General features: G+C 40.9%; 1 protein-coding gene across 2 annotated transcripts in view; it reads left to right on the top strand.

Annotated features, from left to right (window-relative positions):
• The window catches only part of LOC146553586 (laminin subunit alpha-3-like), a 60,598-nt gene that overhangs the window by 14,987 nt on the left and 19,423 nt on the right, over window positions 1-26,188 (top strand). For both annotated transcript variants that reach the window (XM_085255351.1, XM_085255352.1), the window contains exons 6-40: window positions 1,358-1,458; window positions 2,200-2,315; window positions 3,072-3,190; window positions 3,576-3,666; window positions 4,780-4,911; window positions 6,569-6,619; window positions 6,728-6,775; window positions 8,905-9,039; window positions 9,636-9,770; window positions 10,454-10,588; window positions 10,740-10,792; window positions 11,294-11,393; window positions 12,189-12,241; window positions 12,334-12,439; window positions 14,329-14,428; window positions 14,543-14,699; window positions 15,311-15,449; window positions 15,610-15,752; window positions 15,886-15,989; window positions 16,080-16,236; window positions 16,521-16,684; window positions 16,844-16,952; window positions 17,042-17,139; window positions 17,627-17,825; window positions 17,987-18,113; window positions 18,368-18,516; window positions 18,953-19,068; window positions 19,310-19,521; window positions 19,647-19,851; window positions 22,120-22,264; window positions 22,360-22,500; window positions 22,966-23,127; window positions 24,563-24,664; window positions 24,757-24,840; window positions 24,935-25,165. In XM_085255351.1, the coding sequence (XP_085111477.1) occupies window positions 1,358-1,458; window positions 2,200-2,315; window positions 3,072-3,190; window positions 3,576-3,666; window positions 4,780-4,911; window positions 6,569-6,619; window positions 6,728-6,775; window positions 8,905-9,039; window positions 9,636-9,770; window positions 10,454-10,588; window positions 10,740-10,792; window positions 11,294-11,393; window positions 12,189-12,241; window positions 12,334-12,439; window positions 14,329-14,428; window positions 14,543-14,699; window positions 15,311-15,449; window positions 15,610-15,752; window positions 15,886-15,989; window positions 16,080-16,236; window positions 16,521-16,684; window positions 16,844-16,952; window positions 17,042-17,139; window positions 17,627-17,825; window positions 17,987-18,113; window positions 18,368-18,516; window positions 18,953-19,068; window positions 19,310-19,521; window positions 19,647-19,851; window positions 22,120-22,264; window positions 22,360-22,500; window positions 22,966-23,127; window positions 24,563-24,664; window positions 24,757-24,840; window positions 24,935-25,165 (4,419 nt within the window). The remainder of the gene's footprint in view (window positions 1-1,357; window positions 1,459-2,199; window positions 2,316-3,071; window positions 3,191-3,575; window positions 3,667-4,779; window positions 4,912-6,568; window positions 6,620-6,727; window positions 6,776-8,904; window positions 9,040-9,635; window positions 9,771-10,453; window positions 10,589-10,739; window positions 10,793-11,293; window positions 11,394-12,188; window positions 12,242-12,333; window positions 12,440-14,328; window positions 14,429-14,542; window positions 14,700-15,310; window positions 15,450-15,609; window positions 15,753-15,885; window positions 15,990-16,079; window positions 16,237-16,520; window positions 16,685-16,843; window positions 16,953-17,041; window positions 17,140-17,626; window positions 17,826-17,986; window positions 18,114-18,367; window positions 18,517-18,952; window positions 19,069-19,309; window positions 19,522-19,646; window positions 19,852-22,119; window positions 22,265-22,359; window positions 22,501-22,965; window positions 23,128-24,562; window positions 24,665-24,756; window positions 24,841-24,934; window positions 25,166-26,188) is intronic.

Here is a 26,188-nt window from a genome sequence, read left to right as displayed (position 1 = left end):
CTGTGCAAAACATCTGAGCTACTCCTCATTTTTTTAATATTTTGCTTCCAGTAGCCAATATTTCTCCAGGCTTTCTGAAGATCTGTCATAGTGTTTCTTTAAAACTGGCTGGTTTTTCACTTATTTTCAGTCAAGTCCTTATATTTGACCATTTTTAGGGGAACACCTATAAACAATTCAAGCATAAAAAGGCACCTAAGTTGCAAATAATTATTTGTTTCCATTTCATGTCAAAAATAACACACTCTGACAGGAAGAAAAAAAAATCATTTTATCAGCAACAAGCTAAAGCCCAAAGCGCTATTAGTCGAAAACTTTGTATATCTCAGCATGGTGTGCAGTGTGTCCTGAAAAAAACTTTGAGGAAACTTGTGGAGGACAAAAGCGGCAGACCTAACGATGAAAGTTATCTGAAAGTTGTGTCCTTAAGAAGGAAAAATATCCTGACCTAGGACCGGAGAGATAGATCTGACCTTTGAGTTGATCCAGCTTGTTCACTGAAGCCTCATCAGAAATGGTCAAAGGTGGCTGCCAAGAAGCCAGAAGTACAACAGTGTCTACAGCCATCTGTAAAACATTGAGACGACTCTGTCATGGTTTAGTCCTGCATTTCAGCCGGTGGGTAAGGGATGTCATGTCAAAACTTGTAGAATTATGAACTTTAAAAAATAATATCACATTTTGATCCATCATGCAGTACCATCTGGAAAGCATCTGATTGGCAGCAGGTGCCAATGATCAATGATCCTAGACACACTGCCAATGCAGTAAAAGCATACCTGGAAAGGAAAACGTGCAATGGAACGCCATCAGTCATTGTTTGGCCTTTCCAGGAGCCTGAACCTCAACATTACTGAAGCAATGTGAGATCATTTAGACAGAGAATGAAACAAAAGGCAGCCAAAATCCAAAGAAATGATAAGAAAGCTTCAGGCTGTGCTGAAGAATAAATATGGTGCTACCAAATACTTACTGTCAAGCCTGTTAGAACTAAACAAACCTTTTTTTTTTTGGTTTATGTTTTGGCAAAATATAAAGACATGATGGTTTTGCACAGCACTGTATCTTTGTGATTTACTATTGTGTCTAAAACATCTGTTTAGTTTTCCTTATTCGAACCTTTGGGAATCAGTGATGTTGGCTGCCTTATCTCGTGTTATCTCACGCACTGATTCACCCCATAAAACTAGCATTATCTCATGGGTCATGGTTTAAGTTTGCACTTGTCAGCATGTGTGACTCACTTCTGCTGCCAAGCAGAGCCAGGCATTTGTTCTGGTGTGACTGGTGTCGCTAAGTTGCTGATAACATGGTTGGAAATTATGCTGCTGATAACATATTCTTTATTTGCTGACAGTATTACTACAGCATCAAAGACATCAGCATTGGTGGACGCTGTGTTTGTCACGGGCACGCACAGATGTGTGGTGGAGGCCGTAACCCTGACAACCCAAATAGGTTAGTAATACATACTTCACCTTCAGCTCTAAAATATACTTGCCTTTATTCAGTGAGCTTTTTGTAGAATTGGGGCTCTTGTGTACAACTATTACAGTAAAGTGGATTTAATTCTGAAAGAAAAGAGGCAAAGATTACAAATGCTGCCTCTAGTGTATGAGGTATAGCATAGATAAGATCAAGAGTGATCACTTGTTTCTGAAAAGCACAATTATGTTGTTTGTGCAGTGACTTCACCATTATAAAAAGCAGTAGATTGTTTTAGTTTCCCTGATTACTGGCTGTGATAAGATTTGGGATAAAGCGCTGCTTTGAACCATTGTAAGCATTAGTACTCTGAAACAAAAAAGTCCAAGAAAAAAGAAGAGGATAGGATTCGTGGATGCTTCACTAAGTTGGTTGTCTCATCGCTCTCATCGCTGTAATTTCCAGGTGCTGTAAGCGGCTGTTTTCACCTACACAAAGCTTGAACATCAAACGGAAGACAGGAAGAATTAACGCTGAATAGCAGCTGCGCAGATACCAAAACAAGGCTTAAAGCGAAGCAAATTTGAATGTCTATTTGTCTGACTGTCTGAAATAAGATTTCAGAATGAATGTTAGTGCTCCACTGTGCGTCCTTGAGTTTGTAGATACCCGACTGTGTGTGCCAGTAAATATCAATGTACAGTTGGGACTTTTTCTCTGAAAACCCATCTTGGCACTACTACTGAATACAGGCGTCTCGTCTCCTTTCTTTAGTCGCCAGTGCGAGTGCCAGCACAACACCTGTGGCGAGTCATGTGACCGCTGCTGCCCAGGATTTAACCAGAAGCCATGGCGCGCTGCAACTGTTGACAACCCGAATGAGTGTCAGCGTAAGTATACATGTACAGTACTTCATTTAGTGTGTAACCAAAACCGCACTCTGCTACTCCCCATGCTGTTGGCTCCTTGAATTACTACCCCCAGAGAGGACTGAAGTGTCCTCTTGCCTCTGATATTTAAGCCCTATTGTGGATGCCCTGATATGGTATTGTGGTGAGCCTCAGTGAAGAGCTGGGAGGACATTCCTGATATGGTATGTGTGATGAACAGCACGGTGCACAACTTGCTTCAGGATAACTGGGTTTTGTCTGTTTAGGTAGCTGGTCAATGAGCTTAGTCAACCCTGCGCCGACCTAGATAGTGAGAGCTTATCAGCGAGCCATTCAGTCCATCAGCAGAGCCTTTGCCAACTGGAATCTAATTGCTTTGCACTGTTGACAAGTTTGGCCTTCATGAAACATAACCTTGAATCAGCCACAGAAGTAAAGCAAGGAAGGAAACTTGTAATCCAGTCAGTGCACTCATGCAGTGCAAATGCACCCAACCCATTCATAATCATTAATAAGACAGGGTGGATTACAGGAAGAGGATATGCCATCTTGTTTAGTTTTGGATTTTATAGTTTCTCTTGATGCTTAACAACCTTGACTTAATATTCCTTTTAAGAGAATGAGTAGCTTAAGGTACTAACAGGGGGAAAGGGGGAGTCAGGTAATTTACTGACAGTATAGAATAATACTTGTCTCTGTGTGTGTGTGTGTGTGTGTGTGTGTGTGTGTGTTTGTCTTGGGGGGTTTCCTCCTCAGCCTGCCAGTGTTTCTCCCATGCCTTCGACTGTTATTACGACCCAGAGGTGGAAAAAAGGGGAACAAGTTTAGACACCTTCGGCAGGTTTGATGGAGGAGGAGTGTGCATCAACTGCCAGGTATGTACTGGGTATCAAGTCTAAACTGATTCTTATGTTTGCATGTGTGTGGTTGAAAACAGGATAGAAAGTGAAGCAATATTCCATACTGCATGTCTCTATATCATTCAAGTCTTTTGCAGAGGATTGGATATTGCATACTTCAGTTTGAAACTTGTGCAACTTGCTGTGTGAGGCCAAAGCAAACGTTCTTTTTGAAACTTTCTAGGAACTTTGTGACCTTCTTTTTGCCAAGATGAATTTGAATTGAGTGTTATGTTAAGATGGAGTGTTATGGATATCAAGTATTGCGTAATGTCCACATAGATTGATGCAAAGCTAGAAACTTAAACTCATATTTTTTTGTTCAAGACTAAAGTTAATTTTGTTCTGTATCATTCTTTAGCACAACACTGCTGGAGTGAACTGTGAGAGATGCATTGAAGGCTTCTACAGGCCTTACGGTGTCCCTACTGAGTCTCCCACCGGATGCATACGTAAGCCACATTTTTGTCTGTCACATCAAAATGCTGTTTTCATACTGATGTTGTAAAACTTTACTATGTACTGATGAAAAAGACTGTGGAAATATAAGCCTATGCTGTTTATGCATGCGTGTGTGTATTTTTGTGGAATCCATTTTTGTAGCTTCTCTGACATTTTTCAAGATACGACAACAGATAGTTTGGGAATCAACTATTGTCCCACCATGTTGTTATGTGACCTACAACATGTGTGATCAATGAGTGAAGCCAAAGTGTATTTTTATTCAAAGCAAGGCTTTAGCACCTCGCTTTAGACTGACACAGATGGCACCACTGTCAAGCACCACGGGCACCGCCGCTTGTTTTATTGCTAAACTGGGCTCTGCCATTGTTTACACTACTTTAATGGTCCATCACTATTCCTCTTGGTATAAATAGCTTACAGTTGTGTTTGCACATGACAAAGTAGTGGAATTAAAGCGGTTGACCCAAGAGCTTTTAATTTAATCATAAAATACACAAACTCAATTAAGTAGCTTAGTAGCCGAAAGTGTTCAGAGTCAGTAAACGTTCATCATTATTAACTTTTAAGAGCTCTCGTTTTGGGATTTGGGATGGTTGAAAGCTTTCTGTACGTGTTACTTTACTTTGTGGAAATTTTGGGTATTTAACCTCAATTTGTGCTCTGAGTGGGCATCATCATCAGCACTGTTGCCTCACATTAAGAATTTGCTGGTTTCGAATCGACCATGTGGTCGGGGTCTTTCTGTGTGGAGTTTGCAGGATCTGTGTGGGTACTCTGACCTCCTCACACAGGTTGATGATTCTCATTTGCCCATACGTGTGAATATGACTGTGAAAGGATAACTGTCTCTGTGTCAGCCCTGCGACAAACTGGTGACCCGTCCAACGTGTACCCCGCCTCCCGCCCAATAGCAGCAGGGATATGCTCCAGTCCCCCCACCCCACCCCGTGACCCTGAAGTAGATAACAGGAAGAAAATAGATGGATTTTACTCTGATGATTCATGTGTTTGTCTATATGTGTATTTTACATCTACATTTTGCACATGTTAACATGGGCACTTTCTTTTTTCTTTTCATAAAATCACATGGCATCTACCAGCTTGCAGCTGTGACGAAAGAACTACAGCTGGATGTGAAATGGGGTCTGGATGGTGTATCTGCAAGCCACAGTTTGCTGGAGAAAACTGCGATCGCTGTGCTGATGGACACTATTACTACCCAGACTGCTTTCGTAAGTTTAGTTTTGCTCTCACATGCCAAGTTAGATGTGAGAGCAATCATGCATTTAGCACAAATGTGCCTAAATGCATGATTTTGGCAAACAACAAAAAGGTACAGTTAGTCTTTCCTGTACCTCATTTGAATCTTGACTTGAAGGGAAGACTTTGCTTTGTCATAGAAGGGTGCAACTATTCATGGTCAGTTTACCTGAACCCAGTCGTTAACAGCTGGAATCATGATTCAACATTGTTTTACTCTCAGATTTCTCCCTGAACAAACACATTTGTCCAAAGCCTTTTGACAGAAATACATCTTGCAGGAGTACACTTGTAAAGTTATTTCATGCTTTGCGTAAGCCTTACAGGTAGTGGACACATAAAAAAACTTCCCCATCTAATCTCATTGATCTGATCTGCCAGCAGATTCAGGAGTCTGCTATGACTGGAGATAAGCTGCTCGATGTTTCATTTTACATTTCTTTCTTTAAGGCGCTAAAGCCATTCCTACAGTAATATTGATCTTTTTCTCTGTCTTTGATTGATAAACCTGCTTAAAACCGGCTTCTGTTGAATTTCCTACAGCACTCGATTTCTCTATTCACACATCTATTTTCAATAAATTTAAAGTTATTCATATTTAATTGAAAATTAGCCAGTGTGACAACAGAGAAATCCAAAGACTCACATCATTTTTGTCTTATCATCTAATGTTGATTGTCGATATCATTGACAGTCCTTACACAAACACAGCAACACAGGTTTGTAGTCTCAAGATGTGTTTTGCTAACACAGAATTTTTAAACATTTGGTCCTTATCATCAGCATGTTAGCACTGCCAAACTAGACTAAACATGTTGACTCGGTCATGAGAGAATTATTTGGGTTTGAAGAGGCGCTTGCTTGGTGTTTTCTGTCACGGCACGAAATGTTTGCAGCTTGTTGGATTTTGAACTGAAGATGTGTAACTTGTACACATAAAATCTGACAACTGTGTAACTGCAGCACCAGCTGAAACATTAACTGCACATCGTCTGCAAACGCTTGAGGTTCGTGTCTGAGTAAGTAAGTAAGTCTGAGTAAACAATACCTAAAATAGTTGAGCGGTTTTACAAGACAAAGGAGCCTATGTCATTCTTTGGTCTGTCCAAAGGTAACAAAGTCTGCCTACCAGTTCCTTTAAAGCTCAGTACTAAATAGGTTACAGTGTGCTTTTTTAAATGCATACACATCGTGTACTTGTAAGAATGGATGTGACAGTGGTGATGTGCTGAACTGTTCAGGCCTTATTACTCCTCCCAAGCAAAGTCGGTGCTTAATCCTTTATAAAATGATGAAAAGTTGTTTTTAGACTTTGTGCAAATCCAGGCTTGTTGTTTCCCCCCTGCGTACAGTTTACATTAAGCTGAGCTGCCTAACCACTGACTTTACTATTCAAATGCAAACATTGCTTAGATCCTCTCGTCTATCTCTTGGCAAGAAAGTGAATAACTTCAAAACGCGGGCGTGGGGGATGTTTGTTTTTATATGAGTAGCTTTCAATTACTGCACCAAGAGAAATCCCACCCCCCCCTCCCCCGCACCAATAAGTAATGTTGACACTGAGGTTTTACTTCATTACATTTTCCAGTCACTGGAGGTCTTAATTTTGTTCCTCTCTTTTGCAATCAGGATATCCAGTGTACCCAGTGACCACCAAATCTCCTGCAGGTCCCATTGTGGGTAAGATCAGTAAACAGACTTTTGCAATATGTCATATCAGACTTAGGCATTTTTAAACATCTGCTTAAAATGCTGTTATTACATCCTCCTTATTTTCTCCTTCTATAGGTCCCACTGTTTGCCCTCCAGGCTATTTTGGCGTGCCCAGCTGTCAGAGTGAGTGTGGTTAGACCTGATGTGAAGTGTCTTCATGACAGTGCTTTTATACTCATTGCAACTTGATTGAAAACGTTACTGAAACTTGTAGTGATGGGTCGTTCGCGAACGAAATGGCTCTTAGAGCCGACTCTTTGAAGTGAACGACGCGAGCCGGCCCCTTATTGGGAGCCATGAGGGTTTTTTTTTTCTTTTTCTCACCCTCTCTCTCTCGCCCTTTTTTCCGCTAAACTCCGCACGCGCGGCCTGTACTTTGCGCTGGCCAGAGGGGGGAGGGGCGTTAGTTACACTCGCAGTAGCACAGGAACAGAGCCAGAGAGAAGGGACAAGGGACAAGAACGTCACATTAGAAAGGTATAGTAATCATCCACTATTTTCAGTTGCAGATGATAAAGGATTCAGAAATCATGCAGGCCCATATGACAGAGAATGTGCATTTTCTTTTTGTTTTAATATTTTAATTTATATTTAATTGTGTTGTGGTTTGCAGTGTTTTGTGTTGTTTTACGTTAAATTTGTTTAAAAGAAAAAAGCTGAAAATTTAAATAGTTAAAAGTTTAAAATGTAAATAGTTGTTTTTTGTATTATATGATTTATTTATTACATTTTATGTGGAGTGAATAAATAAAGTATATTTATGGTGGCCCTTAGAGACAAAGCACGTACAAACTCCAAAACACGTAAAAACTCAGAAGCACGTACAAAAGACAACAGAAGTGCTCCAGGATGCTAGGGCGCAGTGTTGAGCTTTTGTTACCTAGTGGCTACACAAGCCAGGAAGTATCAACAACCGGATTTGGTGTGTGGTAGTAACAGGTAAATGAACTTTTTTTTAAAATTATTTGAATAAATATGAGTGCTTGTCTATAAATACACAAACAATACACACATGCTTTCAATTGTGTAATTTAAGTGATCTGGGTAGCTCTGTTTTGGAAGTTCAGTTAACGCTAGAAATGTGTTTTGGAGTTTGTATATGCTTTAGAGTTTGTACGTGCTTTGTCTCTAGGGGCCATATATAAACATATAAATAAAACCACTTTTTTTACATTAGTAATTCCTTTTCTGCATAATTTTATATTATTGTTAATGATAAATTAATTAAAGCAACAAAACAACCTGAAGAGCCGGTTCGAAGCCGAAAGAGCCGGCTCTTTTTAGTGAGCCGAGCCGAAAGAGCCGGATCTCTAAAAAGAGCCGGAAATCCCATCACTAGAAACTTGGCCTTTTACAAAGGTCTTTTATAGGGTACCCTTTTTAAAAAATTCCAGACTTACTTTACTTAGAGGCTTTCAAAAGAGCTTTAGCGGTCTGTATGTGGTGCCACTGAGTCAGACTCTGTTTTGTCTTGATTTAAACTTAAGAACACGTGTTAGAGGTCAGTCAAGTTGAAGGCTAAATTTGTAGCCCATGTGTAACCTGGCATTTATTGTGTTTAGCTGGTCAAAATACTGGTATAATACATCCAGATAGCATGCAGTTGTTAAGAATAACAGTTCAGTGGTCTTACATTTTCTCATCCATCAATGGGACTTTATGTTCAAATAGTCTCATGATAGCAGTGGCCATTTGGGGCTATTTAGTGGAAACTAATATTATTTATAAGTTTCCTTCAAGCTGGGAAATCCATTATCAGTAATATGGCATTGCTATTAAAGTGAAAACCATCAGTTCTTGATTCTTTTCCTCCCACTCAATTCAGCTGTCAGAGAACGTATGCTAACACTGACTTACCTCTAACGTGTAGGCTCAAGAGCCTGTCTTTCAATCAACAGCCTTTGAAAAGCTGGCTTCATGCTTGGGAGCTGCTTAGAGGCAAAGAAAACTATGGTAGTCTCTTGGGTGGCTGTGCCAAGCCTATTCGGGAACCACTACCGGGCGGGGCCTGGCAGGGGGTGGGCACCAGCATAGCTGTGCCACTGTGTGCCACACTATGAGAATAGTTCGACTGAAGGAAGTATTTGTCAGTCTTTTTTTTTTTTTTTGGAGTTCCACTAAAGGAAGAGCTCAGCCTCAATTATAAGCAAACGTTAATGTTCCACTAGGAATACACATTTGAATTTCTGTTAAGATTTAATTTGTTTGCTGTTATTGTTAAATTAAATGCTTCCACTGTGTTTTGTGCGCAGCGTGTATTTGTGACTACAGAGGGACTCTGGGTGGGATATGCGATGCTTTAGGCCGCTGCCTGTGCCAGCAGAGCGTGGAGGGCGAGCGCTGCGACCGCTGTCGACCTGGATACCACTCCTTCCCAAACTGCCGGGGTGAGAGAGACGTGCATGCCAACATAGAATTTGAACCCCGCAGACTGTAAAGAAACACAAAGTCATCAGTGTTACTGGTTAATGATTAGGAAACCGGAGTTTTATTTTAAAAGAAGTGGCCACAAGTGGTTATTATGTGGAACAGGAACAAAGGCAGCAAATCAGCGCTGTAAATGTTAATAGGTGTGACTGGAGTGACTTAATTACACAGCAGGGATTAGTTTGTCCAGCAATCTTTTGCTTTGTCAATACAGAGAGAAACTTCACTCTCTCCATGAGAGAGCTTATAGTATTATCAGATGGAAGTACACTTACATATTTGGCCTTTTTTAAGTCTTAGCTCAAGGTTTTTGACACTTGACCCTTAAAGCTTTAAATGGACCCTCCAGACAATCTGATTTCAGTAACAATTATCAAAGTACATGTGGAAAAATGCGTGTGTATTATGTGTGTTTTAGTTGATGTTTACAGATTTTTTGCATGTAAAGATTACTTATTCGGACAGATTTTTTTATAATGAGGTCTTTTCTGGGTAAATGTTTATACAGAGCTATAAAAATAGAATAAATTTTTGCTTTATTATTTTATTTCTTCAGCATGTCTCTGTGATGGGGCCGGCGTGGCCGACAGCGTGTGCGGTCCAAATGGTCAGTGTATTTGTCTCTCCAATTATGGGGGACGGGAGTGTGATGAATGTGCGCCAGGCTACTATGGATATCCTGACTGTGCTGGTAAGTAGGATTTGTCCCTCTATGTCTATCAGTATAACTACAGTAGATAAACCACTTGTGTACTTTTGACCTCTGCTGATGAGAAAGCTGCTGGGAAAAAAAATGTAGCTTCTGGTTTGGTTGGATTTATGGTGGCCTCTTCTCATGACTTTGAAGGAGAAATCCTCCCACGGCATCCACAAAAATCCCACTCTGCCCCCTCAATTGATTTTTTTAATGCAATTTGCATGACACGATGTTTCGCAGAGAGATGAAATATGTGATATTTATAGACCTCTTCCTTGTATGGACTCATATTCCCAAGAATAGACAACTGGGAATCACTTAAGACAATCTGATTCTTAAAATAAACAAGCTCATCCCAAGAGTTTCAATTCCTGTTCTTTTCTTATGAGATTCACTTATCCCTAAGGACAATGGCTGGGGCTCTGGAGGTAGAGCATCATCTACTCATCTGAATTGTTGATGGTTTGATCCCTGTCTCACCCAGTCTGAACCACATGTTACTCTTTGATGCATTCGTCTGCATGTGAATAGTAGACACAAAGCACATACATGTGGAAAACAGTGCTTGTGTGGAGGGGTGAATGAGACATGTTGCGGAAAAAGGGCTGTATAAGAACCAGACAACTTACCATAATAATGCTTAGAGTTCTTATGTCTGCTTGTGTAACTGTCCCCAGCCTGCCGGTGTTCACAGGAAGGCTCATATGACGCAACTTGCGACCCGTTATCGGGTCAGTGCCTCTGCCTTCCAGGTGTGGTGGGTCAACTGTGTGATCGTTGCGCCTCTGGTGTGAGATTCCCTCAGTGCTCGGGTAAACACTTGAAATCATCAAACTCATAAAAGTAGTCATTTTTATGGACAGCGGGTAGATGTGTTATTTAGGTCATTATTGTTTGCTGTTGCTGTGGTTATTGTTGAAGCTCAGTAATATTACCTTTTCCTTTTTCATTTTGTCCTTCCAGCCTCCATCAGTGTGTGTAACACAGCAGGAACTGAAGCGTCTGATCCTCGAACGGTGAGCCGCTCTCTGTTAAGTTGCATTTTTCTGTGCATCGTGGCCCTATCTGGAACAAGCTTTTATTTTCCTTGCTGATAGAAGTGGTCACAGTATAAATCCAGTGATGGGTGTGGGTTTGCATTGACTAACAGCCCTACAACTGATAACACAACTCCACGTCATCCTGCGCGGTTTCACAAGGAAGTGTTTTTCTGGTGAAAACCAAAGGAAATTAAAAAAGGAAAAGAGGCTTCCTTCCATTATAAAGGGGAAAAACAACACGTAGTATTTATTTAGGCATCTATTGAAGTATTTCTGAGAGTCACCTTTCAGTTTGGAGCATAATGCACACTTAGAAGAAAGAAAGAAATGCTGCCAAGTTTCAGTGTAAAGAAACATCTTTATAGAAAATGCAGGCACTTGCAGTTGATTTTATCGCTCTGATTTTAAACAAATATAAGGCTTTCAACAGTAGCTACCAGTCTCAACAATTCTCAGACTCCTTATCTGTTGTTTCAGGGCTCTTGCCGCTGCCTAGCAAATGTAGAGGGAACCCTGTGTGACAGGTGTAAACCTCTATACTGGAATCTAGCTGTAGACAATCCCCGTGGCTGTATCGGTAAGTAAAAAGGAATTTGAATAATAAAGGAAAAAAGGGGGAAACATGACAGAAAAATGCTTATTTGGCATCCATAGAGGCAAAATTGTCCTAATTCTGACCATATATTTCTCAAGGCTTTTAAATTGCCAGGAACAATCTGACAAGGTACTGATATGAGCTTTGTCCCATCTTATACGTCAACGTACCTCTATCAACAAGGCTGGTTCTGCCTTTGAAGAATAACACATTATACAGGCAAATCCCTGCTGCCTGCTTCCACTGTGAGATTTCCTCCTGAGATTGCATAAAAAAGTATCCAGTGACACATTAAAAATAGAACGTCTGAACATCTACTTTTATAACCTCTACAAAAGCTGCTCCTGCTTTATTCAATTGAAACTTTTTAATATAGTGGAAACTAAGGAGAACAGCTCCTGGCTTTGTTCACATATGTCTGTTGTTACTGCTCTGCTCTCTTGCAAAACTGTTATCGCTACCACGTTCCCTCAATGCTCAAGAAGGAGTGGGGTGGGGTGTTTTTAATATCCCAAGAATGCATCTGGTTGACTGTGGCTGGACATTGAGGGAAAAGTTTTCTTTTTTTCCCCACTCGGCTGAACGCAAGCTGCAGCCTGAAAAGCTCCTTTGGACCTTTGATGTGCAAATCTCTGAAGGCTGGAGGGTTTTACAATGTTGTGTTTCACCCGTGAATTTTGCAAAAACCTGCAATCAGTGTCTATTCACTGTAGAGCCCCCCACCCCCTCTCCCATTTACATTTTCATAACCTCACCCATTTTTGTCTCTCATACCAGAGTGTCATTGTGACCTGAAAGGGACTCTGAGTGGTGTTGGAGAGTGTGAACAGGTGAGTGTTTTCATGTGGTCGTGTTAATGTCAGCAGTTTGAATAGCCGCACATTTGCAGCATTAATCATCTCTTGATGGTCTGCTTGCACAGAAAAGTGGACAGTGTCACTGTAAGCCTAATACATGCGGGCATGCGTGTGACTCCTGCAAAGATGGATACTTCCTGCTGCAGAAAAAGAATTATTACGGGTGTCAAGGTGAGAATGTGTTTCTTTGCTGAACTTCCAACCTTGGTTCTTGCTTACATGTGCTGTATTATTAAAGGCTACACAGTTAAGAAAGAAAATAGCAACCAAGCATACTTCCTTTTTCGCTGTTTTTACCAATGACTTTAAATATTTAGCGAGCCAACCTCAGTGCAACACTGACTATTGTTAGAAATTATTGCGTTGACTGAAAAACAGGTGCCTTAGTGCTGTTTTAAGCTTTTATCTTAACCAGCCAAAATACTGGTCAGCAACAGCATAATCGATAAGAATTGCTACTCCTGCCACAGTAGTGGGCAGCATTCAGCTAAACTTACAAACAGTGATGACCTAGTGGCTCTTCACTCAAATTTTTAAATTCATATTTGTTATTTCTTGGGGGCTTTTTCGCTTTTACAGGAATCCCTTGTTGTCCTGCAGTATTGGTTAGATTTTCGTGAAATTAGACTAAGTTACGTTGATGTGACTGTCTTTTAATCTCCTTGACCTCTTAGTGGACTTTAATTCTCATTTCACTAACTGGGCCCATGTCCTCATTTTAGGTTTGACAGCGTTTTAGTAGGTAAAAGTGAATGCTTTGACATGAATTGAGCTGCGGTTTGAAGAAAGCCTCGAAGGGGACTGGCGACGGCTCCCGGGCCTGGCAGATCCCCATGTAGTAAATAGAAGTGAAGAAGCTGAAGAATGGAGAACAAGGAGGGAGGGAGGGTGGGGCACGTAAATGAGAATGATCAGCTTGCAGAACTGGGGGAACCTATATAGATGACAGCCGGAAGGAGCGTGTTTGGCGTGGTCCTGCTCCTGAAATTCCGATACATATTTGCACAATGCACTAATTCTACTTGCTTATTTGCTTGACAAAACTTTTAATAAAACCTCTGTTGAACATAAACAAGGTTGTTAAGTTTCTCTGTTAAGCCTGAAACTTTGCATTGGATACATTTAAACATTAAATGTTATTGTCCCTTAGTAATAAGAACAACCACTTTATTAGTATATAAGTACTAATGCATAGTACAGTACAGATCTCCTCTGAAGTTTAGGGACACCAAGACATTTCAATCATCAAAGCTTTTTTTTTTATCTTTCATTGTTGAAAACAATACTGAATGCAGATTAATGATCTTTGATGAAAGTTTCTAAAGGTTAAAATGCACAAATCATCCTTTCTTATGGCTTAACGTGTTAAATATATATTATAATAAAAATAAACGGCAAAGTGCACAGAATATTTTTTATAGGTGAGGTCTGAAAGGTCATGCTTAGTGCAGCTTATTAGGAGTGCAGTGACCTAACCCTGATGCCGTCCTTGTGGTTTCTGCTCAGGCGTCCCTTATTTTCATCTTGGGAGGCCCCAAGGTCTGTCAGGGATCTTCTATCTAAGGAAGATAACAGAGGACCTTCTTTTTCTTATGTAAACCAAAGAATATTACAAAAGTATAAATTCTCCCTGTTGAAAAACAGCCTTCAGAAATGTGTGATAGTGCATCCAGTGAGGGCTTGTGGTCGTCTTTGTCCTTCTTGATGCCAGGATGTAGTAAACATTACTGCTTTGACACCTACGTCTCCTAAAGAAGTATTTCTGTGAAAAGATAGTCTCACGAGGATTTCAAGAACATGCGCAAAATAAAAAATGTTTTTTCAAAAGACAACCAAATGCTGACATATTTAAATAGGGTACTTTCTGTAACGCCGGTGATAAATCTTGGCATCTGGTTGAGTGTAAATATTTTCATATTCAGAAGGACAGTTGCATAATATGTGCCCCAAAACAACTCCAACGTATGGTCAGAGAAGAAGCGCTGATTTTCAGTGTAATATCACATAAAGGAACATGTTTGATGTAGAAAATGATTGTTTTTTTTCTATTCCCTCAAAAGGTTGCCAATGCGATATAGGTGGTGCCATTGGCATGGCATGCAATGACATATCGGGACAGTGCCAGTGTCGGAGGAATATCATTGGCCATAAATGCACCGAGTAAGACATGGCAGATTTTAATGTCATTAAATTGGGATGAAAATGGTTCTTTTTAACATATTTGCAGCATTTAATCAAACGATTTACCTTTTTTTTTTTTTTTTTTTTTACCAGGCCAGCACCTGGCTACTACTTTCCCACTCTGCACCAGCTGAAGTTTGAGGTGGAGGATGGTACCTCACCAAATTCCAGACCAGTACGCTTTGGTTATAGCTCCCAGGAGTTCCCAGACTTCAGCTGGAGAGGTTACGCTGTGATGTCCCCCGCACAGGTTCGTCCATTCAAACTTGTGCATTAATGTATCGGATGCTTTAATGCCATTGTTGTATAAATTACATGAGACTAGTAGTGTCTGCCACTTTTGTATTATCACAATTTTCCTTTTCCAGTCTTCTCTGTTACCACTGTGATTCTTTTGCTTTTGCCACAGCACAAATAATCTTCACCTGAGTGCACAGCCTTTTGTAATTTCAGTGCTGATACACAATTGAGGACATCAGCTCTCTTAGCACTAACACTCTCTCTCTTCAGCCAGAGGTGATCTTAATGCTCACTGTTGGCTTTTCTGGACCTTTCCATATTCTAATGCACTACGCCACCCCCCGACATAAGGGGAGAGCACAAGTGCGAGCTTGGATCTTGGTGGTGGATGAAACTGGCTATCAGTCTTGCTGTGACTGTAAGTGAAGGGTCTGCTTTGCTCCTCCTGTTATGCTTTCTTCACCTTGCTTGCTGCCTGTTGATTAATACTCTCTCATTGCCTGACTTCTCATCCACCTAACTTCAGTTTTAACTTTTGCTTTTCTTTAACGTTGTTCCTTCGTCATCTACTCAAACCCCTACCCTCGCAGTCAGCTGTGTGTGTTGTTGTCCTCCCCGCAGACTGAAGTCAGAGTAACAGTGCATGTTGAGGCGAAAGATGGGAGGCAGCATTTGTTCCGTGTTGTTCTGCGGTTCAGTAACCCCAGCAGCACCCGTGTGATTGCTAGCATCAAGGCGACCAATAGCAGAGGCACTCCAGGTAAGGCTGCCTCTGAAATGGAAGCATCTCCCATATTTCACCATTAAAATGTCAACTCTAACCCGTCATGCATTCTAAATCCAGGCGTGCTGTCTTGATTTGGAAAATGTCTGTTTGCCAGTGTCTGACATTAAAGCCATCTGTGCTCGGTGCTCTGCAGGGTCAGAACAGAGTAAAGAAGTAATATTTCCCGTTAGTCCGTCCCCATCCTTCCTCACTGTGCCTGGAGAGGGCTTTGCTGAGCCCTTTGAATTGATTCCTGGGACATGGATCATGCACATAAGAGCAGAAGGAGTTCTCCTGGTAAGTTTATAAAGAAATCACTGATGTATAGATGTCATTTTAAAAGTGGAAAATTACTGGTCATGTGGTGTTTTGCAAGTTTAAAAAAACAATATATATATGTATTGTCACTCTGTGTCATTGCCTTTATCAGGACTACTTAGTGTTACTACCCCAGGATTACTATGAAGCGCCTCTCCTGCAGGAAAAGATCACTCAGCCATGCACATATTTACCCACTGCAAACAAGCATGAAAAGTAAATTTCATTCTCCACTATTTTTCTCATCTTTCTTGTTGTTGGTAGATTGTTAACGTTTTTCTTTTTGCGTGTGTGCGTGTGTCTCAGCTGTCTGTTGTATAAGCACATAGCCCTGGATGGCTTCAGCTCCGCACTGGGCTCACAGGGAAAATTCACAACCCGGCGTGGGCGCAAGAGGAGACAGGCTCGTGTGCGGCGCCTCACCCCTGATCACCCTGAAATGGCTGCTCTCAATGGGAGACAGGTTCAGTATTTTAAAGATGAATGTTAGTGTAAAAATTGCGTGTGCGGTGTAAAAACGGTTAAGCTATTAAAAGAAAAAAACAGGTTCCCTTTATCTGTGCTAAAGTCCGGAATAAGACCGCGAGACTGCAGTTCAGTTTATAGACTGGATCTTACTTCCCAATGATAATCAATCAATCTTATATATTGATGTTTGATTTATTCTTCTTGCGGTTTATGTTTTTCAGTTTTATTATCCTAAAATGCCTGAATGTCTCCCTTAAATAAATGTTCTGTCTCCTCTAGTCTCAGCTGCAGCTCAGCCTGCCTGTACCTGATTCTGGGCCATACATGCTTATTCTGGAGTATGCCAGCAAGGTGGACACTGTCCAAAATGTCAACATACTCATCAGTGGACAATCAGTTGACCCGGTTATGGGCAGGGCTAATATTTACAGCTGTGCCTTCAGGTGAATCCCACACTTGATGCTTTGATAACATTACTTGTAGTAATATTGATTTGATTTAGGTCTTTATTAACTGAATACTTATCAATATCCTAGAGATAGAAGCTTAAATAATATGTGCACGTTTCATGTACGTGTTGTTGTGTTTCCTAACCCGTGCAGCAATCTGTGTCGAAGTGTGGCGGTGGACAACAGAAACCAAGTAGCAGTGTTTCAGCTAAGTCACAGGACTGAAGTCCTCTTGCAGACCTCCACAGCATCATTCCTTCTGGTAAGTGAAATGTTTGCCCAAAAGATGCGTCACAGCTTCATATCGAGGCAGCAACATGGAGCTTTAAAGACATCTTTTTCTCTGTGTAGTATAAAGTGTACGCGGTTCCTGCAGATGAGTTCTCCATTGAGTATGTAGACCCTAAAGTCCTGTGCGTCTCCACTCACGGTCGCTTCACCGAAGACACGTAAGTCTTGAACGGACACAGCTGTTTTCCAGGTGTGATTGTATGCATTCCCTGAGGTTGGCAAGCTCACTTACCTCAGGCTGAACTTACAGTCTAACTCAGTCTTCTCTCATACTAAATCGTCTCTGAATGTAATGAGCGGGTTGGATGTTACCGCTTTTCCAGCTGTCAGTGTCGAGCTCTGTTATTTGCTGTGCACGTCACCTTGAGCAGAGAACAGGAAATCTACTCAGAAGGGAAAAATAAGCCAACAAACAAATACTTAGAATTGACTTGTTGCAGTTGTTGTACTTCAGCGTAAAAATGCCCACAAATTTAAAACAATGAACGCAATAATGTCTTCCGCACTGCTGAGCCTCTAAAATCATTCAGATACTTTATAAACATTGGCCTCTGTATCACGATGAAATTATTTTTTTGTATATTCTTAACAAATAATATGAGAGTGAAAACATGTTGAAGCTGAATTCTTGTTTACTGTGTTTAGCTGGCACTGTGTCCCGAGGCAGTTTGACAAACCCACTTCAGCTTGGATCCTGTATGCAGCCCGCGATGGCCAGCTATTGTCCACACCAGCTGTGGCTCCCCAACAAAGAGAGATTGAGGATTGGAGGCACAGACGACAGTCTGGGGTGATCCCTGTCCGTGAACCTGAGTGTGATGGGATACTACTTAAATTCCCACAGGTATCACTGTGCCCTTCCTCAGCTGGTTGAATTATTTAGCAGCTTTGCCCCCAAAACATTCAGTTTGTGCTGTCCTGCTGTTTTTTTTTGTTTTTTTTAAAAATTTATTTACCAAAAGACACTCATTCAGGTTTTCTCATGTTGTTTTTTTTTTTTCACAGACGGAGATTACTTTCACCCCCAATGTGCCTCTTCCGGGCGGGTATGTGATAATAGTGCATTATCACCAGCCTGAACATATCTCCTTCCCTGTGGAAGTGCGAGTTGACGCGGGCCGTGAATGGAAGGGTGAGTGTTAGAGAGGAATGAAGTCCTTACTGCCTCCCCTTAGATGTTTTTTCTTTACTTTGGCAGTGACTGGGAAATCATTCCCACAGAGGTGTTGATTCCTATTTAAGAGCAGATAAAGTTCCAATGCTCATGAGAAAATGAGCAGAGGCCTTGGATCAGCTCCCCCACATGGCTTTAACAGGGCGATGAGTCACTGTGCGGCGCCCTCCTGTCTTCTCTCTTTACCCATTTAAAATGTCCTTTTCTTGCAGGCATGATAAATGCTTCGTTCTGCCCAGCAGTCTCAGGATGCAGGGAGGTAGTCATCGCTGATGGGCGCATTGCCCTTGACTTTGAGAGAAATCCTTGGCAGCTACCCGTCATCTCTGTGAGGGTGCCACCTAGAAAGACTCTGATTCTGGTCAGTGTTTTGTGTTATGTGTTAAACACCATCGGAACTGAATGAGCGAGAAATATAAAAATACTTGTTTACAGTCTGAAGGCATGCGAAGCCTGTGTTTTGCACTAGTGTTGTTCAGGTTGAGGACTTGGCATCCTGAGGTCCTCTCTCCTCAGTGTTATGCCATATCCCCAACAACAACAATGAAACGGCTGTATTCTACCTGGCAGTGGCTTGTGGGTTTATAAAGGCTAAGCTTCCAGGCTGTATAAGGCAGGGGGCAGGTTGGGCCATGATTGTGTACTGTTCAGTGTGCTTTAATTTTCCTTCTCCATTAAGCTGAAGCAAATAATGAAAAAGCCGAAATAACTTTAAATCCTTTATCACTCTGTATTACTTAAACAAAGATGTAAGGTATATGAGATTGTTTTTGACATGGTTTCTATCTTTTATTTAGGATTATATCATGTTGGTACCTGATAGCGTTTACACCCCAGAGCTCCTCAGAGAGAAACCTCTGGATAAATCTGAAGATTTCATACAGCAGTGCCGAGAAGAAGGGTTCTATATTGAGTAGGTATCCAACAAATAATGACATAAGCATTCAACAATTTGACATGTTTGTTTTTTTTGTGATGATATGTAGCTGATGGTTTTAATATATTGATATTAATATATGGGATATTTCATTACCCATGCTGAGGTAACAGCCTTCAAAACACCAATGTTTTTGGAAATGGTGCCCTCTAGCTGTCATGTTTGAGTATAAAACCACATTTGTATTTAAAAGTAATCTTTGTGTGTGTCACTTTAGCCCAAGAACATCTTCCCAGTTCTGCAGAGACTCGTCCCGCTCTCTTGCTGCAGCATATAACGATGGTGCTCTGCCGTGCGACTGTGACACATCTGGCTCTACAGGAAGCGTCTGTGATGCAGTTGGAGGACAGTGTCCCTGCAGGCCGCATGTGATTGGGCGGCAGTGCACAAAGTGTGCCACTGGATACTTCGGATTTCCCTACTGCAGACGTGAGTCAACATTTACCTTTGATTTGTAGTTCTTTTCTTTTTAAGTCATCATTCACTCCTTGTTACTTACTCTCAAAATACAATTTGCATCTAATTTTGTCCTCATTACGGTCCTCTCTGCGCAGCATGTGATTGTGGCCGCCGACTATGCGACGAAGTGACAGGACGCTGCATCTGCCCTCCGCAGACAGTCAGACCGGCCTGCGATGTGTGTCAGAATCAGACTTTCAGCTACCACCCTTTGCTGGGCTGTGAGAATTGTGAATGCTCCCCAAGCGGCATCGCTGCAAATGCAGGGGCTCAGTGTGACCGCAATACTGGTCAGTGCAGGTGAGCTGAAACCTACACGAAGAGCAAACTGTGCAGGTTACCATATTTGCATTTACCTTGTAAATGGCCAAATAAATCATATTTGAAAGCAACTTTTCCAGCTCTGTTGCTAACTAAGGATAAATGGAAGCTGAGGTTTGTTCTTATGATCTCATGCGATAGTCTTTAAATACTTCATATCATATCATTGACCCCTTAAAGCCTGAAATATGAAATAATTACCAAAAAATTCTAATTAAAAAACAAAATGGAGAGTTTGAGCCAAATGTGTTTAAAAAATAATGTTAATTTCCACATACGATTTTTATTTGCATAGTATTTGCTACATGTACCATTTTTTAAAATTGCTTAAAATGTATTGTGCAATTTATGGAAGTTTTTTTAGGAAGAAACCCCCCCAAAAACCCAACATACTGATGATGTAGAAGTCTCAAAAACTCAAATCAGATATGATACAATATGTGTTAAAGGGTTAACATTTGAGTTATTTTAGCTGCTGTTCTGTCCTAGAATCATTGTTAGGGTTCGGTAGGGATGCATCTATAAACATGTGTTCCTCTGAGCGATGTGAAACAACTTTAGCAATTTTTTAATCCACTTAAGACAGAGGCACACACTGTGTCACTTCATGCCATATTTTCCCCTGTGTCTTTGGACGGTGCCTCCAAAACTCAAAACTTAACAACTAACAAGATCAGGATGAAAACATAACCTAGGCAGAGGTAATATCCAAACTGAAAACTAAAACAAAGTCGAACGGAAAATATCAAACAGGAAAGTGAGTCCATAGCTGAAAATGCTGGAAAAGCCAGGATCATGACAGTTCATCCATCCATGCATCCATCCATCCATGCATCCATCCATCCATGCATCCATGCATCCATCCATCCATGCATCCATCCATCCATGCATGCATCCATCCATCCATCCATCCATCCATGCATCCATCCATCCATCCATCCATGCATCCATCCATCCATGCATCCATCCATCCATCCATCCATCCATCCATCCATCCATCCATCCATCCATCCATCCAATATATTTCAGGAGCACAGCACAATGCTGCTGTGGTTACACAGCACAGGTTTGAATCCACTTGCCAGCTGTGCTCTTTGGGTGTTCCACTTTGCTTCCACAGTCCAGAGACATTAGTTTCAGTTAGTTTAATTGCTGATTCAAAATTAGTTGCAGGTGTAAATGAGTGCTTGGGTGATGTGTCCAGGATGGGATAGCCTCCAGTTTCCCCGCAAACCCTGAATTGGATAAATGGAATAAAAGTGGATAGATATAATTAACTATTTCTTCTTAATTATGTGATTGTGTAGTTTCTCTATTAAACAGCTGTGCTTGTAATGCCTGTCCCTTGTGAGTAACAATCTGTCATGCACTGATTCTTGAGTGGTGACAAAAAAAGACTGGAATCTGACCTGCAGCTTCCAACAGCAGATATGAAGCATGACAGCAACATGATTAATGAGATGTTACGTCTACAGATGCAGCAGTACATTAGGGGAATGTTGGTATGGGCTGATATCATGAGTATGTGACAAAGAGCCTAATTTATTTTTTAATTTTCTTTTTAATTTCTTTACGCAAAATGATCAAAAACAGCACGAGCATCAGCTATAGGCTGTTTAAATTGTTATTTTAAACATTGGTGTCAGCCCTGACTTTCACAGTTCACGGTCCAGTCATGTTGTTTTACACATCTCCTTTTCTGTCAAAAACAGTAACATGAAAAAGCTCTAGGCATTTCAGGTGTTTAGATTCTTATGCAGTGTGATAACATCAGAGAGCATGTTCATGTCCGTAAAAACTCATTGTGCAACAGCATATCTAGTCCAAACATATAGCCAGCAAAACAACAACTATGTACAGCGATGAAAACAACCACGCAAGCTAACAGATAACACATCTCATTCTTGCCTTAAACTCTAAATCAAATCAGAATGTGAACTGTAAGTTTTTAATGATGTTTGAAGCAACTTGCTTGCCAACTACCTTGAATAACTCCATAGATGTTGCTGTGAGAACTGAAAACTATGCAAAGATTATTTTAAAGGTATCCAGACCTTACTGATAGAATATTACAATTACACAGTACTGTTTTCACTCTTATAGAAATGGGGAGCTAGCAGTGTAAAGCAATGCATAAGATGTAAACATACAGTTTTCTTTGCCATACAAGCTGTTCAGAGACCATTTCTGTTTCAAATGTACACTGAAGATCTTTAATTGTGATTATGTCTCTGCATTTTTACACAGTTGTAAGCCGAGGATTGGAGGCCGGAAGTGTGATCGCTGTGCTCCAGGTTATTATCGCTTCCCTGACTGTCTGCCCTGTGACTGTAATCAAGGTGGAGTTACATCTAATGTGTGTGACCCAGACACAGGAAGGTGTCTCTGCAAGGTCGGTTCAATAAATGAAATGTCTTATTTAAGAACTCCCTGTTTCTTAGTGTTCTTTGTCTGACTTTCTCTTTGTCATTGCCGCCACGTTTGCAGAGAAATGTTGCTGGGGTCAGGTGTGATACTTGTCGGGAAAGGTCCTTCTATTTTGACCCCTCAAACCCTCTCGGCTGTACCAGCTGCTTCTGCTTTGGAGTCACTGACCAGTGTCAGAGCTCCAGCAAACGCAGGGGGAAGGTGTGTTGGCTTTTCTTGCTCCTGCATGTCTACGAATGCCTTTAAAAATTTTCTGCCTGCAGCGCCTTTTGGCTGACAGACGTTATGTGGCAAACAATGGGTTTTTTAATAAAAGCTGGTGTTGATCACAAAAGGAACAACTATGGTAAAGCAGATCAAATGCACACCACGCGATGCAGGTTTTACTGTGAACAGGGTGCCTTTATAATAGAGCTTTTCTTGTTAGTGTCTCTAAAGTTACTGGATGAACTCATTGACCCATCCACCCGTGTCTTGCGCAAAGTCCTTTTTGCAAGCTTGTCTTGGAAATGGAGTTATCGACTTTGCTAATCTGGTGTTCTGTTTAAGAAGTCATCAGTGTGCTCCTATTTTACTAATACAGATAATACTCATTTTACTAACATTACCGTCAAAAATGATCTGGAAAACACAGTTATTTTTTTTCTTACGTTTCTCTGTTATTAGTTTGTTGATATGCAGGGCTGGCGTTTGGAGAGTCCCGACAGAGAGGAGGTTACATCTGTGTTGAACAAAGCCAGTAACACGGTGGTGGCAGATATCCAGGAACTTTCTCCCGCAGTTCAAACATTACACTGGGTGGCACCACTGTCCTATCTGGGAAACAGGGTGAGTCAGTGGAGACGTCATGGCGAGGAATGCTGTTTATTGGGAATATGTGCTGCTGTCTAAACAGAGAAACAGATACTGGAGGTCATTTCCACAAAAATGTTTTTTAGTTTTTTTATTCTTGAATAAAACTCTGTTTTATTCAAATCTTCTAATTTTATGATTCTTTTTCTGAACTCTTATCATGTCACCCTGTGTCTTTATTTCTTTTAATTATCTTTATTGTACAGCACCTTGGTGAACGGTTGTTGTTTTAAATATGCTATATGAATAAATTTGACTTTGACCTTGACTTTGACTATTGAAAAGTAAACCTATAATTATCAAGATCCATACTAAGAATCCGGCAACCCAGTTGCGTTCATGTTTTAAACTTCTTTAACATGACTGAATATGACAATTCACTGATAATTGTTGTGCATATATACAGTTTTGGAGTAAAGGATCATTGTCGATATTTCAGGTGTGTTCACATTTTTGCATCTTCCAGTTTTGTTTTTTTTTAAATTTCCACACATGATTTAATTTTAATTATAGTATTATTATATTCTTTTTAGGTATTTCTATACTGTTGTATTGCTGGTTTTGCTAAAGGAACATTTTCTCCACCAATCATCATTGTCAGCTAAGACAGGAAGAAGTGCAGAAAGGCTGTCAGCATACATCAACAAAACTCTAAACAAAAATCTTAAACAATTTAAAAGGAGGAATTAAAAGGCCTATCTGATGATATATGACGATATATGATATCTGAAAAATCACAAGTTTAACCATTTGTTACGGTTGGAAGGAGGACTCAAGCGCAGGACTCCGGTACTGATGCTTACAAGAAGAGTTTATTTACAAGTCACCAGGTGTATATACAAGAATGTGCAGGGGGTGTTATATACAGCTGAGTGGGGGAAGAAGGGGTCTCCAGGGAAGTCCAAGGGAAAGCATATGTTCTTCAGAATATCCACTCACACGATCACAGGTTCACACTCCAACACTGCCACACGGGAAACACACGGGGAAAAATCCAAGAGGTTCTGTAGACAGGGAGACAGGGTTAAGGACGATGCACAGAGGAAAACACTCTTCACTAAACTTGCTGTAGCTTTGACTTTACTAACGCGTGGTAGACAACGATCCAGCGACGAACAGCAGTCACCTCCTGGCTTAAATGCTGCTCCCCTTAATGAGACACCTGGGTCTCATCTCCCGAGGGCGTGGGCCAAGGGCATGAACCCACAGTGAGTTCCGCCCCGGCGAGAGAGAAGAGGAAGAGAAACAGAGAGGGCTGATCAGCGTGCAGCTGATCCGCCTGGCCGTGACACCATTACCTCCCAACTGAAAAGGATCTATGTTGAATATATATTAAAATGTCCTTTACACTAACCGTCTATATGCAACTTTTTCTCCAAATTAACTAACAGAAGTCTCTATCCTTTTTTAGGTTTCATCTTACGGTGGTTTCCTGACTTACCAGTCCAAATCATTCGGGATTCCCAGTGAGGGGATGAATCCGATTGGGAAAAGACCTGATGTTGTCCTAACTGTACGTAATGCTAGGAGTTTTCTTTTCTTTTCTTTCTTTCTTTTTTGGTTACAGTGGCAGTGTATTTATCCATGTCATTATTTTTTCCTCAGGGTCATAACATGACTCTGATCCACACATCTCCACAAGCTCCACTTCCAGACAGGCTCTATCAAGGCAGAGTACAGATGTTGGAGGTAAAGGACTACACTTTCTTATAACCATTTTATTTTCTCTTTCTCTCCATACTGATTTCTCAGGATAAATCTGTAAACTTTGTGTTGTTTGCAGGGGAACTGGCGACACGCTATCAACAACAGGCCTGTCTCCAGAGAGGAACTGATGATGGTCTTGGCTGGTCTGGTGGGCCTTAGAATCCGAGCCTTGTACTTCACCCAGAGCCAGAGACTCAGCTTGGGTGAGGTGGGCCTAGAAGGGGCCACAACCTCAGGGACTGGAGGTCCTAGTAACTTAGTGGAGAAATGTTCCTGCCCCTCTCAGTATACTGGTGACTCCTGTGAGGTGAGTTTGAAGGCCATCAAATATGTTGTATGGACAGAAGTATTGGGCCACCTCCCTTAATCTTTGCTTAAAAGTTGCCAGTGCTCTGCTGACACAGTAACTACAGAGTTCCAGACCTCCTCTCGCATTAACATCAGCACAAAAACTATGTGCTGGGAGCTTCATGGCATGGATTTCCATGGCAGCTACTCTAGGTGTATTGTGTAGGTGGCCCTGTACTTTTATCCACATAGTGTATTTGGTAGTCTTGCATTCTCCTTGGCTTCCTGTCACGTTCGGGTCAAATCTGACTGATTTACAACTTAAAACACTCATAAATATTGTGTTTTACATGTGATTGCCTCAAGGCCTTATGACATCCTCCACACTATGCACTTGAACATATAAAAGAGATGATCACCTCTTTAATTGAATTTTCACACACATACACACACATTGGGCCCTTACCCCCTGAAAGACCCACTGAACGAGCCACTGAACGAACCACTGAACAAGGTCAAATTTGCTGTTTTATGGACACTTTTCCATTTTCACTCCCTAACCTTAATAAATCTTCACTCCTGATGTACTGAACAATGTTCAATTCAAGTCAGTTAAATTTAAAGTTGATTTATCAGATTCTCAGTGTTGATAAAATTTGTATGCACATAATGATAAAGAAAAAACGTCATGAAATACCAAATGATGTGATTGAAATATAGCTTTTGTATATGTAGTCCATACCGGTCGTATCCTGTTAAATCTAATATTAAGGAAGGCACGATTGGGACTTTCCTATCATCATTAAGGCAACATGAGTAATATGATCAATGACACATTGATGAGTTAACATATTTTTATGCTTTCCCGGCCATTGTTGCTACAAATCATCTAGTGATACAAGCCCAGTTCTGAAAAACTGAGAAACCGTGTAAAATGCAAATACAAAACAGAACCCAATAATTTACAAATCTGACAATTCCGTATTTTATTAATTTGAATAGAACATATAGAACACAATCTGTTTAATCTGAGACATTTGAC

Source organism: Mchenga conophoros, linkage group LG18 (assembly GCF_057382185.1).
Source record: "Mchenga conophoros isolate Kocher_MC1m ecotype Shallow Benthic linkage group LG18, M_conophoros_male_GT1.1, whole genome shotgun sequence".
Taxonomy (NCBI): domain Eukaryota; kingdom Metazoa; phylum Chordata; class Actinopteri; order Cichliformes; family Cichlidae; genus Mchenga; species Mchenga conophoros.
This window is presented reverse-complemented; position numbering and strand designations above follow the sequence as displayed.